Genomic DNA, 16,315 nt, shown 5'->3' on the forward strand with positions numbered 1-16,315 from the left:
TCTGGAGGCCAGAAAAGGTCTGCTGTAGTTTAACCACTGAAGACATGAGAATGTAAAGAAAAACCAGAATCCCTCGATGAAGATAACAGTGCAATAGAAAGCAGGGGGAGGGGCGCTCTGCCCCTTTTTTTCCCCAAAACAGTTCACAAGCATACACAGGCCCCTATTTTTCCCCAACTTTGAAGTCACTTTTCACAGTAATTATTATAACCTGTGCCAAAAGCCATCAGTGGAATTCTCACTCACAAAGATGTCCCATGGACTATTATTATTTAAGATAAAAGGAAGAAAAGAGTTAACTGATCACTAGCTTTTCTGCATGATCATTATCATGATCCATGCCTCGGTGACATCGAGGTTAGATTACTGTAACGCGCTCTATGTGGGGCTGCCCTTGAAGACAGTTCGGAAACTGCAACTAGTGCAGAATGCGGCGGCCCGTGTGGTTACTGGAGGTAGGCGGTTCGACTCTGTCAGTCTGCTTCTCCAGCGACTGCATTGGCTGCCCATTTGTTTCCGGGCCCAATTCAAGGTGCTGATGTTGACCTTTAAAGTCCTATACTGCTCTGGGCCAGGGTATCTTAGAGATCGCCTACTCCCGTACAATCTGGCTCGTCCTCTTAGGTCATCAGAGAAGGCCTTTTTACAAGTGCCGCCACCTAGGGAGGTACATGGGGCGGCAGCAAGAAATAGGGCCTTCTCAGTAGTGGCACCAACACTATGGAACTCCCTTCCCCTTGACTCCCTCTCTTGAGCTCCCTCTCTTGAGACCTTTCGGCGAGGCCTGAAGACCCTTCTGTTTAAACAAGCCTTCTGAGTTCTCCGCCTTTTAACATCTTTTTAACATCTTTTAATATTTTTTACAGGCCTGATTCTTTTATGACTTGCTGCTGCTCTATGCTCTTTTTACCTAGTTTTTATTCTGACTGCTGTTTTTTTTTATGATATGTGTTAATATGTTTTTATTTGTTTTAAATTATGTTTTTAATCTGTTGTAAGCCGCCTTGAGTCCCTTCGGGGAGAAAGGTGGGGTAAAAATAAAGTTATTAATTATTTATTATTATTATTATTATTATTATTATTATTACTACTACTACTACTACTACTACTACTACTACTACTACTACAGAATGCTTTTTTTTTCCTCCTGAACAGCTGGCAGCCTGTGGGGATGAGTGGGGAATATGCTGTGTGGCTGTTTCCCCATTCTGAATGTCACTGGGTCAAAATTAAGCATGTTTTTCAGTTGATTCCAATGGGAGAATTTAGTGCACACACTTATCTCCTGCCCATTCAAATCAATGGGACTTAAAAATGACTGGCTGGCTTCCTTTAAAGCTGTCTGGCTAAGCAGGCATTCCTGCAAAGCAACAGTCTAGCCTCCAAATATATATAAATTCAATAATAAACCACTACCAGAAGTTCTGGGGTGTCACGATGCCCAGGACTGAGGACCCCTGCCTGTATCCCTTTAAGGGGCAGGGAGGAGGGAACGCAGCAACATGACCCCCAAGATTGCACCACTTCGGGGGGGGGGGCAGGGGCTTTCTTGCACTCACAGAAGACAGCAGCAGGCTCCTGGGGATGTGGGGAGCCCCATGGAAACCTCCGCAGGGCTCTCCAAGCTGCGGAGACTGTCAAAAGAACGACTGTGAGTCACTTCTAGTTTGCAATTGTGAAACCCAAAGTGGGTTGCAATCATTCTTTTGATAGTCTCTGCAACTTGAGAAGCCCTGCAGTGGCTTCTGCGAGGATCCCTGCACCTGGGAGCCTGCTGCTGCCTTCTTTGAGTGCAAGGAAGTCCCTACCTCCCAGAAGCAGCACAATCCTGGGGATTGCATTGCTGCATTCCCCCCTCCCCTTTGCTGCATTGCCCCTCCACTGCCAAGACTTACCTCAGGAGAGTGAGAGAATCCCTGCATTAAACCACAAATTTCATAAGTCTGAATGTTAAAAAAATAATAAACAGTGGCACATAGGTTGTGTTTTTAAAAAGTTTGGCTAGACATGTGGCTTTGTGCACAGCAAAGAAGTATTGAGTCAACTGTTAACAATAAAAGGAAATGTTAATTTAGCATGCATGCATGGGTACACACACGGTCATATGAAAAAGGTTTTGGGTAAACTAATTGATTCCCAAGGGGAACACTGAATAGTACAGAGGAGGCAAAAAAATGTGACTCTGTAAGTAGAAAGGAGAGCCACGAGCTGATGAAATGCTTGTATTAACCAAGTGAACATCTCCAAAGCGAGATTAGACCCAGCATCAGCAGGAGACATTTGATATTCTGAAGTAGGGTAGTAGCTCAGTTACAGGTCAAATATGCTTGCTTTCTCCATGGCTGGACCAGATACGTTTGTAGCAAACAGCAGTGCAAGCTATATACAGGTCCAACCTTGTTATGCATGAATTTTTTATACACGGATTTGACTCAACAAAATGGCCACTGCAAATGAGAAGGAATGTGCTGATCCCTGGAGAAGGGGGGGGGGGAAATCATCCCTTTAAAATCACAGTTTTAAAAAAACTGCTTTTCTTACTGTTGTAGAGAGACAGTCATGCAAGCAATTACAGGTATAACCTATTAACCATGGATTTTTCACCCATGCAACGCAATGAGAAGCTTCCTTTAAATTAAAGGAAAACAGTCCTTTAAAAATAGCCTTGTTAATGTGAGAGAGGGCAGCTGGCTGACAATCCATCAATCATTCTCTCTTCAGGCACTTAGAACCCTCCCTTCCCCCTGAGCAGGTGAAAGAAAGATAATCACTTTGCTCTGGGTGAAGGGAGGGCTCACTGGCTCGGAGTTAAGCCTTTCTAAGCGCCTGGAGAGACTGATTGATGGATTGTCTGCTTAATGACTCCATCTTACATTACAAAGGTCAGCAAGGCTGTTTTTAAATTGCCTGGCAAAGGGACATTGTTTTTCAAATGTATTTGCTTTAATGTGATTTTTGCCATCCATGTGAGTTCTGGGAAGGAAACCCTCAATGAGACTCAACCAATAATGAGACTCAACCTGTACTTGTCTCCTGCCCCCTCCCACTAACCCCACACATCCAGCTAGGGCCTTGAAGCTGTGGATCCTTGGATGATTACAGCCTAATGATGACATGACTACATTTATGTAGTCATTAGTCCCAATCCAAATGACTGCAATTATTTCCAAACCCATCTTCTGCAGTATCTAACAGATTCTCCAGCCTCATCACTCTCCCTTTCCCAGCACAGACTGATGTCAACAAGTGCAAAGAGGAGGGAGAAGCTGCAGAGATTTCTAGCACAAAAAGCCCAGAGGCAGAATTGGTTACAACCACAAGTTCCGGAGTCATAGCCATTAAAGCAAGAAAAAGAGAAGGGGTTTTTTTTGGGGGGGGGGGGGTTGAAAAACACTGGGGGAAAATCCCATCAGCACAAGAGGCAGCCACTTAAAAAAAAAATCTCAGAATAATGACCCTTATGATCAGGGTGAGAGCAGGCTGTAGCAAGAAGGGAAGGAAGTGTGCAAATGAATCACAGCAGAAGGATAATAGCCGTCTTCAAAATGATTTTTTTATTGACTTCCAAGTTTATTCTGGTATGACAAGGATCTGAAGATTACTGAGGAAAGAGTGAAGTGGTAAAAATGTCGCTGTCCATTATTAATATTTATATATTTTATTTATATTCTACAGTTCCAAAAGTGTGCTTGATTACAAGCTAGCCACAGGCACCTGTGACCAATAAGAAAAAAACTATAATGAAGTACAAAACTGCCCTGTTTGAACTAACACTGGAGCAAAGTTAAAGGAGTTCAGACCTACGTTCATATGTTCAGCCCAGGACTGTTTTGATCATTGCTGTTAACAGCACATTACCTATGGTAACATAGATTTGGCTGGGCTTATCTGGGGGCAAGAGGCTCCAGGTTGTCTTCTCATTACTGTTATTCCTGACTCCCCTGCAGCAGTTTCTACCCCATGACCCCCAGCCTTCTTCCCTTGCTCTATCACTGCACTGCCAAGTGAAAGATGGTGACAGATACTTGTTGACATCTGGTTTGGCTTTTCTTGGCAGATTCACCTTGTTCAAGGTAGTGCCTTCCTACATGGGTGGTTCAACCAGCTCTGTAAACTGCTGCTGACCCCATCACCATCTTGGCTTTACAAGCCAGAGAGTAAAGCAGTGAGAAAATGGTGATAAACTATATGGTAGTGGAATGAGAAGGAGCCTCCCTACTGATTCTCATTCTTCTGCCACATCAGATTTCAGAGCACCCAAACAACATTGTTTGCAGCTTGCAGTGCCCAAACTCAAACCCTTCCAGTGGAAAGTACCACTGTTGGACTGAATTGATCCCTCCCTACTTCATTTGGGAAAGCTGCCCCTGCTGAATTTTCACCTCATAGTATTAAAGACAAAGCATTCTGTCAAAGGAAGGGCAAACTTAAAGGTATATGCTCCATTAATGTTATTAAAGCTGTGGGTAGCGCCTGGATGAGTGACTGCTTTGGAGCCCTACATCTTTCCTCTTGTTCCACAGAAAAAAACAAGGGATGAAAATGTAATAAACAAATTCTTATTTAAGTCTAGGAAAGCTGGATGCAGGTAGATGGGGGTGGTTTATGCAGAAGTGCCTTTGCAGATACCATGATTCAGAATAATTGTCTGACTCAGAATTGGTGTCCAATCTCTGTGAATTCGTGGGCAAACCAGGACATCAACTTGACTCAACATACTGCTGCTTTTTAAGTTCAGCATACAACGTGATAGTTTGCACTGAGACGTGCCTAATGATGGAATTATGGATAGAATCTGGGACTTCCTTTTTGTTCTTTCCTCTCCCTTCTGAAACAAATACCATCCTCCTCCTGTCATGCTACAGGACAGTATCTTGTGGGACAGCAGAGAGACATATCAGGGCAGGGTGTGGGATTTGACTCTAATTATAGATTCAGAAGTGGTAGATCAAAGGGAGGGAGCAGTAACAAATAAACTGAGCTCCAGGTGTGCCCAGGAGCTGCCTACCCTCTAGTGATGAAGCATTAATTGAAGCACAGTTCAAAGGATTCACAGTAACTCAATCCAGCGCCACGGATCTGCTGCCAGCCAGCAGTCTCTGAGTATTGCATAGACATTAATCAAGTTAGCTGTCATTGTGACTCATTTCAGGAATGTGGCTAGTCCTATTTTACAGGTTGGGAAACAATCAATTAAGAGACTTAAATTAGGTCATCTTGGAGAAGCCATTGGAATGGGATGCATGCAAAACCTAGGTCTTAAATGAACACCTCCATAGCAACATGGAAACAATGCATCATCTAGCCCCAATTTAAATTAGAGGATCTATCATGTTCTGATGGGAGGAATCAGCTCTTGTGTGGTTCCCTTCAGTACATGCATTCTGTAGTAAGAGGTTGAATAATAGTTACAAATGGCTTATTACCAGGAAGCATTTTCAGCTAATCAAACTGAGGCAGTTGAGGCAACTTTTCAAAGATTTTCAGGAAGAACCAAAACAAAGCCTAAATGATGTGGAAAAATTTCAGTCCCTGCTGCAAGGCCAGGACCCCAGTGAAGAAACAGCCAAGGAGACTGTACAATATTGAACGCCAGTCGCGGTTTTGTTGGCAGGGTGTTTACAGGCCTATACTTGTTACAGTCTGACTGGGGGTCATAAATTAGAAGCAACTTCTTCTACAGCACAATCCTATACATGTCTACTGAGAAGTAAGTCCCATTTTGTTCCATTGTGTTCAGTGGTGCTTACTCTCAGGAAAGTTTGTACAGGATTGCAGTCCTAATCTCTGAATTACAATATTGGTCTCCAAATGAAAAACAAGCGACCAAAGTGCAATTAAGTCATCATATGTTAAAAAGAAGCACACTTAACTCTTTCCAAGCTTCGTAACTATTTCAAGGGGTGACAGAGCAGAACATAGTAATTTGTAGCAACATCGTAATGACTGGAACATGTTACAAAAGTGGGAGGATTTCAAGATTGTAATCTTTTTAAGGAAGGTATACCAGCTCTTCCCCGCCAGGCTCTGTGGCTTTATTAGTACCTGATCAGTTGTCAATCAATCAATCAATCAAACCTTTATTAGGCATAAAGATCAGTTGTCATTCAACAGGCATTCAACAGGTGCAGCTTCTCAGAGCAGTGAGGCTGTGGCAGTGAATATTACACCTGTTATGTTTCTGCCTATTACACAGCAGCTAAAGGCACAGAGCCTCTGTCAGGAAAATAAAAGTGACAACCCTACTGCTGAAGGATGTTAGCTCCACTCTTGTTGGCATCCTTCAGTCTTGGAAGACTATGGTATCGCACTCTGAATAGTGTTCTGGAACAGAGTGTCCTCTCCAGTGCGCAAAGCCTGGGTAAAGTAGATATGGAGGATAGACTGTTACCCATGCAGCAAATCCCCCCTCTCCACGTCGCTGAAATGGTCCAATGGAAAGGCAGAAGCCAATACGGTTGGTTCCAGCGATGTTGCAGGAGTTGCCAGAACATGACTGTGTTCAGCCATGAACTGCCTCAGGGACTCCGGCTCCGGATTTTGCCTCGAGGTTGACTCCTGAAGCCTTTTCCATAACTGGATGTAGCCACAAGGCAGCGGAGGTTTGGGATCAGAGTTTTCCTTCTCTCAGATGAGCTGCCTTCCCAGGCTAGTGAGTCCCATCTACCCGGTGGCTGTTCAGTCACCTCTTACGACAAGTACAGCCAAACTGAGGGCCTATTCTTATCCCCAGCCCTTTAGCTCCATTAAGAAGAGAATATACTGTATCCAATTTCCCTGATCCAATGAGGGAAAATAGTTAGTGATCAGCAGACTGTGGAATGCACATACTCATCTCTCTGCCCTGGACTCTGCCCAGTAATTCCTAAGCACACTTACCTGAAAATAAGTCCTGTTGAACTTAGTGTGCCTAGGAATTTCCTAAGTACACATGCATAGGATTGGACTGCCAGTTTCACTTAATTCACAGTTTGTAACCCAGCTCTAAATACATTCACTCAGCAGTAAGCCCCATTGAGCTTAGTGCGACCAACTGCCTGAAAAATTTGCTTCACATTGCAGCCTCATATTATAAGCTTGTCCTAAATAGCTAATATACAGTGATAATAAAACAAACCAATTAGCATTGGAAGCAGCCCCTCCTGTTCCTTCAGCAAGTTATACTAGCTATAGACAGACATACAAGGTGGATGGAGAATATAACCAGAGACAGACTGCAACTATTGCCCATGACAGTATAATGAATCCAGGGAACAGGCTGGTGGCTTTGTTCCCTCAGGCTAAACTAATCATTTCTTTAAATCAAAATGGAATATGTATTCTAGAGAATATGTCCACAGAATCAGATCTGCTGGGGAGTGGCAACCTAAACTAGTGTAGCCTGATATGGGTAGCATAATGTAATTACAGGAACAATGGAACCTGGTAGAATGACTGTTTTATGAATAGCAGAAGGAAGCAAAGCCTTAGTCAAAGTGTGTGTGTGCGGGGGGGGGGGGTTTCCTCATGTTTTATAGAATATACAGAGTAAAAAAAGAAGAGAATTAACCTCCCATTTCATTTACAGCATAACTGTATGTATGTCTACTTAGAAATACTGTCCCATTGTGTTTAGTGGGGCATGATCCCAGGAAAGCATGCAGCCTTAGTCATCATCAGTGCTGAGTTATCTTTGACTGGTTCTGGTGTCTTTAGTTTCTGAGAGCCAGGGTAGACCTCTGAAAGGGTTCACAATACTTTCCCAGAGAGGGAGGTGTCTCAATGACACCCACTCTTGCTGCCTTCAAAACTGTTGGCAACAGCTTCTCCTTCTGTATAGGACACAACATAGTAGCTGGAATCAACTTGCAACACTGACTAAGCCTGCCACCCCCACATGGCATATTCCTGGAAGAAGCATTTGCATCATCAAAAGCTGAGCTCATTCCTCCACAGTTCATTCTCCCTCTGTACCATGTTTACAAACCATTCAAATTAATGAAGCTCCATTGTTAGCAGGGTGTCATCCCCATTTTACAGGTCAGGAAAAATTGAGGCACAATAAGAAGGAGGGAATAAGGGGCAATCACATAGCAGTGAAAGCAGCTGGTGTGGTTTTGTGACAACTGAGAGTGTGAGCTGTGAAGTCCCTAGTTCATATCTCACTTCACTCACAAACTCACTGGGTGGCCTTCCACAGCCTCAGCCCCCTTCTCACTGGCTAAGTGGTGGTAACACTGACTTGCCTCTACAAGGACACTGTTTAGATTTCTCTCATGTGTGTGAAATATTGTGCATTGATACTGTCAAAAATGCCTGATCAGATCAATCCAAAGTTCTTCATCCTTCAAGTGTTGCTGTCCCTGTACAATTATGCCTGTGCCACAGTGGCACACCTGAACAAACAAGTGAGGACACCTCTTGCACCCTCCGCTCTGGAAAGGGACAGCATAACCAACCAACCAACCAACCAACCTGCCACTGTCAGACCTTCTCCCACCACCCGGCTGCCTACCTTTCAGCTCTGCATAGCTCAGAAAGGCTCCATTGGTCCTGGGGGTCGTTTGGCTCTTCTGCAGCATCCGCAAGCGGACTTGCTCCTGAACCCGGGCATTCTTGAACAGCTCGCTGTCCTGCGCCTCCTTGTTTTTCCTGTCCAGCTGCTGGTCTGATGGTAGTGCCAAGGAGCAGACGCCGTCCTCTGGCTGCAGAGCCGACAAGAAGAAGTTACTTTCCTGCATGGCAGCTCAGCAAGGGGTATGTTAAACAGCCTGGCTCTTCCTCAGATTGACCCTGCCAGACACTGAGGCCTTGTCTGAACTGGGGCAAGTTCCTCAGAGGCTTCCCAGAGCCCTTCAGCTCTTGCTGCACCTTTTTTTCTGAGCCTAGGTATACCAAATGGCACGTTGATAATCCAGTGCGTATTCACAGGTGATTCCAGGTGTCTGTCAGGCCCTTCCTCCACCTAAGCTGGGCAGTTCTTTCAAAAACAGTCTCCTCACTCAGAGCACACAGACGTCCCCTTCTCCACCCCACGCCATCTCTCCTCAGAGCACGAGCTGGTTTCCTAGGGCAGGAGTCTCCTCTCGCTGTGCGTGTGTAGGTAACACACCTACATGGTTACACCCTTCTCCCTAACAACTGACATCAGCAGGGAGGCAGGCCTTAAGGCAGAGCAGGTCAGCCAGCTCCACCTTAAGCAGGTAAGGCATTTAGCAAGTGGTGGCTTTAAGGTGGAATTCCAAGGATGCAAGCACTGACTCTGCCTTGCCCTGCCCTGCCCTGCCCCAAACCTTGTCAGCTGCATAAACTCGCAAAAGCAGTTATGGGTGCGGTGCCTCCGGGGCTGAGGGAGGCAGAGATGGCTGCGTGCAGTGCCACCCGCTTCCCCTTTCTCTGTTTACAACAGTCTTTATACTACACACTGATCCTGCCCAGCGAGTTGGGCTTCCCCGACTCTCTGGCCTGGTCTGGCAGTGTCAACAAAGTGCAGAAAACTGAAAAAGAACAAGACAGGCACGCAGCCACCCTGCCGCCCAGCTTTGTTCCCTCCCAGATTGCGAAATCCTAATACAGCCCCAGCCTGCACAGATTCCACCTACCGTGCTGTCATGGATGCCAACCAAGGCAAGGCTGGCATTCGGCCAAAGGCAAGCCAAAGTCCAGAATCTGACTCCCTTCTCCTCCCAGAGCACCTCCTGGGCACCTCAGAGACTTTTTCTCTGCAAAGTGATAGGCGTGTGCCATGCTCCTAGAGGCAAAACCGTTGCCATGACTATGGTGATTGGAGGGGAGTGGGAGGGTCATGTCAGCTTGTAACCCTTCCACCTGTAGCCATTTTCTTCTACAGCAGCACCTCATGAGTCTAAAAAGAATGCAGAGGCTGGTGGACTGATGGTGGCTGAAGGAGTTTTGCAGAGAGTTCTCTTGTACTATTTTGTGACATAGCACTTTGTCATTCCCTGAAGGTGTGGAATTAAGCCCTTACTGCAAGACTACAGAAGAAGGAGAGCCATTTTTCTGCACCCTTGGAAGGCATACAATATTTATTTATTATTTTTCACATTTGTATATCACCTTTCCTCTAAGGCAGGGGTGCCCTGCCAAAGTTTTTGGCAGGAGGGCCACATCATCTCTCTGACATTGTGTCGGGGGCCGGGGGAAAAAAAGAATTAATTTACATTTAAAATTTGAATAAATTTACATAAGTTTACATAAACGAATATATTAAAGATGAACTTATATGAATGAATGAAGGTCTTGCAATAGCTCAAGGCCTATAAAAGGCCTTGCACAAAGCAAGGCTGGCCTTTCCTTTGTTGCCGCTACTGCATCACAGATGTGGAACAGCAAACAGTGGAGGGAGCCCTCATCCCACAGCTCACGTGAGAGGTCAAACAGTCGCCCTCATGCTGAGAGCAGTTGCGGCGGGCCAGTGCCGGCTCCAGCAAGTCTCCAGAGGGCCAGAGGCTCATTGGAGACTGGGGGCTCCCTAAGGGCCGCATTGGGAGTCTTCGAGGGCTGCAAGCGGCCCCAGGGCTGGGGTTTGGGTGCCCCTGCTCTAAGGAGCTCAGGGTGATATACATAGTTCCTCCCCTCCTTTTGCCCTCACAACAACCCTGTGAGGTAGATGAGGCTGAGAGAGAGTGATTGGCCTAAGGTCACCCAGGAAGCTTCATGGCTGAGTGAGGACTTGCATCTGGCTCTTCCAAGTCAAAATCCAATTCCTGAACCACTACACCATCAGGGCTCAATAGTAGCACTTGTTCTGTGTCAGAAAAATCAAGAGGGTGGAGCAGATGGGGGGAAAGTGTTCCTTAATCTCTGCAGAAATTGCCTTAGATTAACTACACCCTGGGCAAAAGATTACAACTGTACACACACTGTTTTCCTCACCCATTACACCCATGCACTTTGTCAAATCCCACAGGAGCCTCTCTCTCTCTCTCTCTCTCTCTTCTGTAACTGGCCCTTGCAGCCACTCACTCCATGATAGGGGTCTTCTAGACTACATCCCTTCAGGTAGCTGCTACTACTTGCCCATACATGTCAAAACTTCTTGCTTGTCCCCTCCTGGAGGTGCCAGGATTCTTTGGCTGGTTTTGCATCTCCTTGGCATTCAGCCCCCTGTGGATTTGAGTGGTGGAAGTGAAATACTTCCCCACACCACATCGATGCTCACAAGAGAAAGTCTCATCCATTCAGACCTAAGAAAACGTGCCCTAGTGGCCAAACTAGACATGTCATCAGGTGCATACTCTCATAATGCTTGGGAATTTTTAAAATCTTAAAATAATTGCACAGTTCAACTTTAATTGGGGTTGTAATGCAGATATTAAGGGTTTTATCCCTTTAATTCTACACTGACTCCCCAAGTCTGCTATAAGCCTCAAAGGTGACATTTGCTGCATTGGCTCTAGACAGCCACCTAGACCTACTTAGCAGTAAACAATATGAACCACATAATAGCAAGTGCATCTTATACAAGAATATCTCTTCTATACATATACCAACTCACTAAAGTCCTTGGACTCTGATTGTTTATACACCATTCACTTACAGTTATTTACACAGCTACTAAGAGTAAAAAAGTATTTCTCACCTTCCTCTCTTCTACCCCCCAGCCTGCCTAATTATGTTAAGCAAAGTCCTAGAATAGCAAAGATCTACACACATTTTGTTGTCTTAAAAGTTAGTGGGTACATTTGGGATGCTGAATCAAAAAATGGCATCGGTTTTGCTGGACTGGTTCTAGTTTTAGGGATATGGCATAGCCATCTTATATGCTGATTCAAGGAGCTTCCTCATAAGGAAGGCATGGCATCAGCTTCCTCACAAGGAAGTGCTTGAATCAGCATATAAGGTGACTATGCTGTACCCCCAAAGCTGGAGCCAATCAGGCAAAACAGATGCCATTTTTTGGATTCAGCACCCCAAATATATCCTAAATTTGTTCAAACATCCTTGGCAACTTTTTTTTTTAAAGATTTTGTAGGACTGTGTAATTAAACTAGATGAACTATTAAAACCAGACTTGGTAGATCTGAAGATTTGACCCATTTTCCAGGATGGAGTCTTGTTATTCCAGCTTTTCAAAAGCATTGGCTATCTGCACCTCAAGAAGAGGTTGCCCTTTGCATCTAAATGACACCAAATCAGGCAATGGGACTTTTGGACATTTCAGAAACCCAAATGCCAACAATGAAATCTGACTAGCAGCTAAGAGACGCAAACCATCCACACAACTTTACTAAACCGGATTACTCATCTCTAAGTGAAAGAGTATATTCTTCATGTAAATATGCCTGCCTGAGGCTTGCAGGGGACAAGATGCACAATGTTCCATAAGATGGTTTCCCCTTAGGTGGTCTCTATAGCCAAACAACAATTAACTGGCATTTATGCTGCCCTGTCAGATGCCCAGAAGAAAGACACCATGAATGTATTCAGTGTTAATCATGCTAATAACCAAGCACAGCCCTGCTTAGCTTCTCAAATTTTGCACAGCACAGCTAGTAATCACTCTCTGACGAAAACATGGAAAATCCCTCTGGGTTAAAAAAGTACTCCCAAATTAGGGAGACCTCATTAAGAAAGAACGTCTCCTGTCAACTGGTGGGAAGCTGAGGCACACAGTGGAGAACTATTCCTCAGACTCGGAAGTGGAGCAAGGCAGTTCCCTCAGGTCTAGATATGTATTTGCCCTCTTTTGCATCTACAATTGAACATTCATTTTGCCTTCTTTTTTTTCTTTTTTTTAAAAAAAGACATTTATATCTTGCCCTGCCATCCCACTGAAAACCTCATCAATGTGCCCAACACATTTTTAAAAAGCAAAAAAAGTCATAGTAAATAAAGATAAAATCATTTAAAAGCAGGCAATTAAACACAAGCTCAAAAGGCAAAGCACAAAGCAAGGCACTGAAAACAAATTTTTAAAGGCAGCAAGTCAATCAAACACAAATTGACCAATAAAATGCCAGACACATTGGGTGAGGTATCACTGCCCACTTAAATGCGGGCATTGACTGGACCAGATGGGCCTCTCAAGGGAGAGAGTTCCATAATATAAGTACCGCCACCAAGCAGGCCCTGCCTTACATACCTCTATATCTCTCCGCCCCCCATATTGCCATTATTGAAAGGATGCAGAGTTGGGCTACCAATGACAAATGCAGTTGGCATTGCCATTCATTTTAAACAATAAGAATACCCAAAAGATTAGACAGAATCAGGGAGAAGAAATGTTTGTTTTTATTTTATTATTTATTTATTTTTTTCAGATTTTTATACCGCCCTTCCTCCAAAGAGCTCAGGGCCGTGTACACAGTTGCTTCCCTCCTTTTGTCCTCATAACAACCCTGTGAGGTAGGTGAGGCTGAGAGAAAGTGACTGGCCCAAGGTCACCCAGAAAGCTTCGTGGCTGAGGTGGGATTCGAAACCTGGATCTTCCAGGTCTAAGGACATTTTATTCTTCCTTATAACACTTGTTTGGGAAGGGTTCATGCTAGAGATTCATGCTAGGCATTCAGAATTCCTGGCAGACACTGGATTATCTGGAAAATAGCCTTCAATATGACCTTCAATTTGTATGACCTTCAATATAGCCTTCAGCTTCTGTGAAGTTAGTGCATGCAAAGTAATCTACTCTTAATTGTTGATCTGGTCAGGCGCCTAGTTAGTCAAACCAGTTTATCCTAAGCTTATTGTCAAAGATAGCAATCTGATAAAGGGCAGTGTAGCCCAGGACAACAGATTAAGCATGGGACACTGGCACAGGTAGTCGGACTCCCCCCCATAGAAATAGGCTATGTCAGAATGCCAGATGCAAAGGAGGGCACTAGGATGCAGGTCTCTTGTTATCTGATGTGCTCTCTGGGGCATTTGGTGGCCGCTGTGAGATACAGGATGCTGGACTAGATGGGCCTATGGCCTGATCCAGCGGGGCTGTTCTTATGACATGCTGCACCTCAGCCTGCAACAGCCAGAGGGTAAAGTGTGCACCCTCATCCTCTCCTAGATGACAAACTACTGACTTCGGGAAAGCGAAGCCTGTGAAGCCGGCTGCTCATGGCTCATTGCAAAAAATAGACTGGTCTGGAACAAGAGCATCTTTAATTTCTGTTGGAATACAGACAGGAAGGGAGTCAGCCTCATATCATGTGGGAGGGAGATCCACACTGAGAAGGTTCCCCTGTGAGTCACTGCCAGTCAAGCCTCAGAAAGCAGCATGGCCCTCCCAGAGGTTTTTAGGGGATGGGCAGCTTCATATGGAAGGAGACAGTCCCAAGTCATTTAGGGCTTTAATGGTCATAACCAGCCTTTGAGTCATGCCCCCAAAACACACTGGTAACCAATGCAGCTGAAAGAGCAACAATAGCTAGAATAGATCACAGTATCGTGTGCCAGTCAAGCACTTGCAGCTAAATTCTGTGCCAGAACCAATGACCAGGAGATCCTCTGTCTTGTTGGATTTAATTTCATCTTCTTTGCCCACATCCAGCCATTCACCAATTGTAAACATGAATTCAGAACCTTTGCAGCTTCCCCATCTGGGGATGGCAAAGATACCTGTGGCTGGGAGACATCAGCTTATTGGGTACATTCCATGCAGAACTGTTGAAAATGGATTTGCACATAACTTGCCATGCGAAAGCCCTTGGTTTTCTATGCTGCTGGAAAAGCTCTTGGTTTTCTGATGCTCCCGGAATTGAGTAACATAAGAAACATAAGAACAGCCCCACTGGATCAGGCCATAGGCCCATCTAGTCCAGCTTCCTGTATCTCACAGCGGCCCACCAAATGCCCCAGGGAGCACACCAGATAACAAGAGGTCTCATCCTGGTGCCCTCCCTTGCATCTGGCATTCTGACATAACCCATTTCTAAAATCAGGAGGTTGCACATACACATCATGGCTTGTACCCCATAATGGATTTTTCCTCCAGAAACTTGTCCAATCCCCTTTTAAAGGCGTCTAGGCTAGATGCCAGCACCACATCCTGTGGCAAGGAGTTCCACAGACCGACCACACGCTGAGTAAAGAAATATTTTCTTTTGTCTGTCCTAACCCGCCCAACACTCAATTTTAGTGGATGTCTCCTGGTTCTGGTATTATGTGTGAGTGTAAAGAGCATTTCCCTAACCACTCTGTCCATCCCCTGCATAATTTTGTATGTCTCAATCATGTCCCCCCTCAGGCGTCTCTTTTCTAGGCTGAAGAGGCCCAAACGCCGTAGCCTTTCCTCAAAAGGAAGGTGCCCCAGCCCCGTAATCATCTTAGTTGCTCTCTTTTGCACCTTTTCCATTTCCACTATGTCTTTTCTGGCGACCAGAACTGGACACAATACTCCAGGTGTGGCCTTACCATAGATTTGTACAACGGCATTATAATACTAGCTGTTTTGTTCTCAATACCCTTCTTAATGATCCCAAGCATAGAATTGGCCTTCTTCACTGATGCCGCACATTGGGTCAATACTTTCATCGACCTGTCCACCACCACCCCAAGATCTCTCTCCTGATCTGTCACAGACAGCTCAGAACCCATCAGCCTATATCTAAAGTTTTGATTTTTTGCCCCAATGTGCATGACTTTACACTTACTGACATTGAAGCGCATCTGCCATTTTGCTGCCCATTCTGCCAGTCTGGAGCTCCTCACAATCACTTCTGGTCTTTACCACTCGGAAAAGTTTGGTGTCGTCTGCAAACTTAGCCACTTCACTGCTCAACCCTGTCTCCAGGTCATTTATGAAGAGGTTGAAAAGCACCGGTCCCAGGACAGATCCTTGGGGCACACCGCTTTTCACCTCTCTCCATTGTGAAAATTGCCCATTGACACCCACTCTCTGCTTCCTGGCCTCCAACCAGTTCTCAATCCATGAGAGGACCTGTCCTCTAATTCCCTGACTGTGGAGTTTTTTCAGTAGCCTTTGGTGAGGGACCGTGTCAAATGCCTTCTGAAAGTCCAGATATATAATGTCCACGGGTTCTCCCACATCCACATGCCTGTTGACCTTTTCAAAGAATTCTTTAAGGTTCGTGAGGCAAGACTTACTCTTACAGAAGCCATGCTGACTCTCCCTCAGCAAGGCCTGTTCGTCTATGTGTTTTGAGATCCTATCTTTGATGAGGCATTCCACCATCTTACCCGGTATGGATGTTAGGCTGACCGGCCTATAGTTTCCCGGGTCCCCCCTCTTTCCCTTTTTAAAAATAGGCGTGACATTTGCTATCCTCCAATCTTCTGGCACTGTGGCCGTTTTGAGGGACAAGTTGCATACCTTAGTCAAGAGATCTGCAACTTCATTCTTCAATTCCTTAATAACTCTTGG

The 16,315-nt window shown here is 45.1% G+C and overlaps 1 protein-coding gene across 1 annotated transcript in view; it reads right to left on the minus strand.

Annotated features, from left to right (window-relative positions):
* The window catches only part of PKP3 (plakophilin 3), a 40,359-nt gene extending 31,639 nt beyond the window's left edge, over nt 1-8,720 (minus strand). Inside the window, exon 1 of the mRNA XM_066638029.1 lies at nt 8,495-8,720. Coding sequence (XP_066494126.1) covers nt 8,495-8,720 — 226 coding nt within the window. The remainder of the gene's footprint in view (nt 1-8,494) is intronic.
* Between the last annotated feature and the right edge of the window lie 7,595 nt (nt 8,721-16,315).

This window comes from Tiliqua scincoides, chromosome 1, assembly GCF_035046505.1.
Source record: "Tiliqua scincoides isolate rTilSci1 chromosome 1, rTilSci1.hap2, whole genome shotgun sequence".
In the NCBI taxonomy this organism is placed as follows: domain Eukaryota; kingdom Metazoa; phylum Chordata; class Lepidosauria; order Squamata; family Scincidae; genus Tiliqua; species Tiliqua scincoides.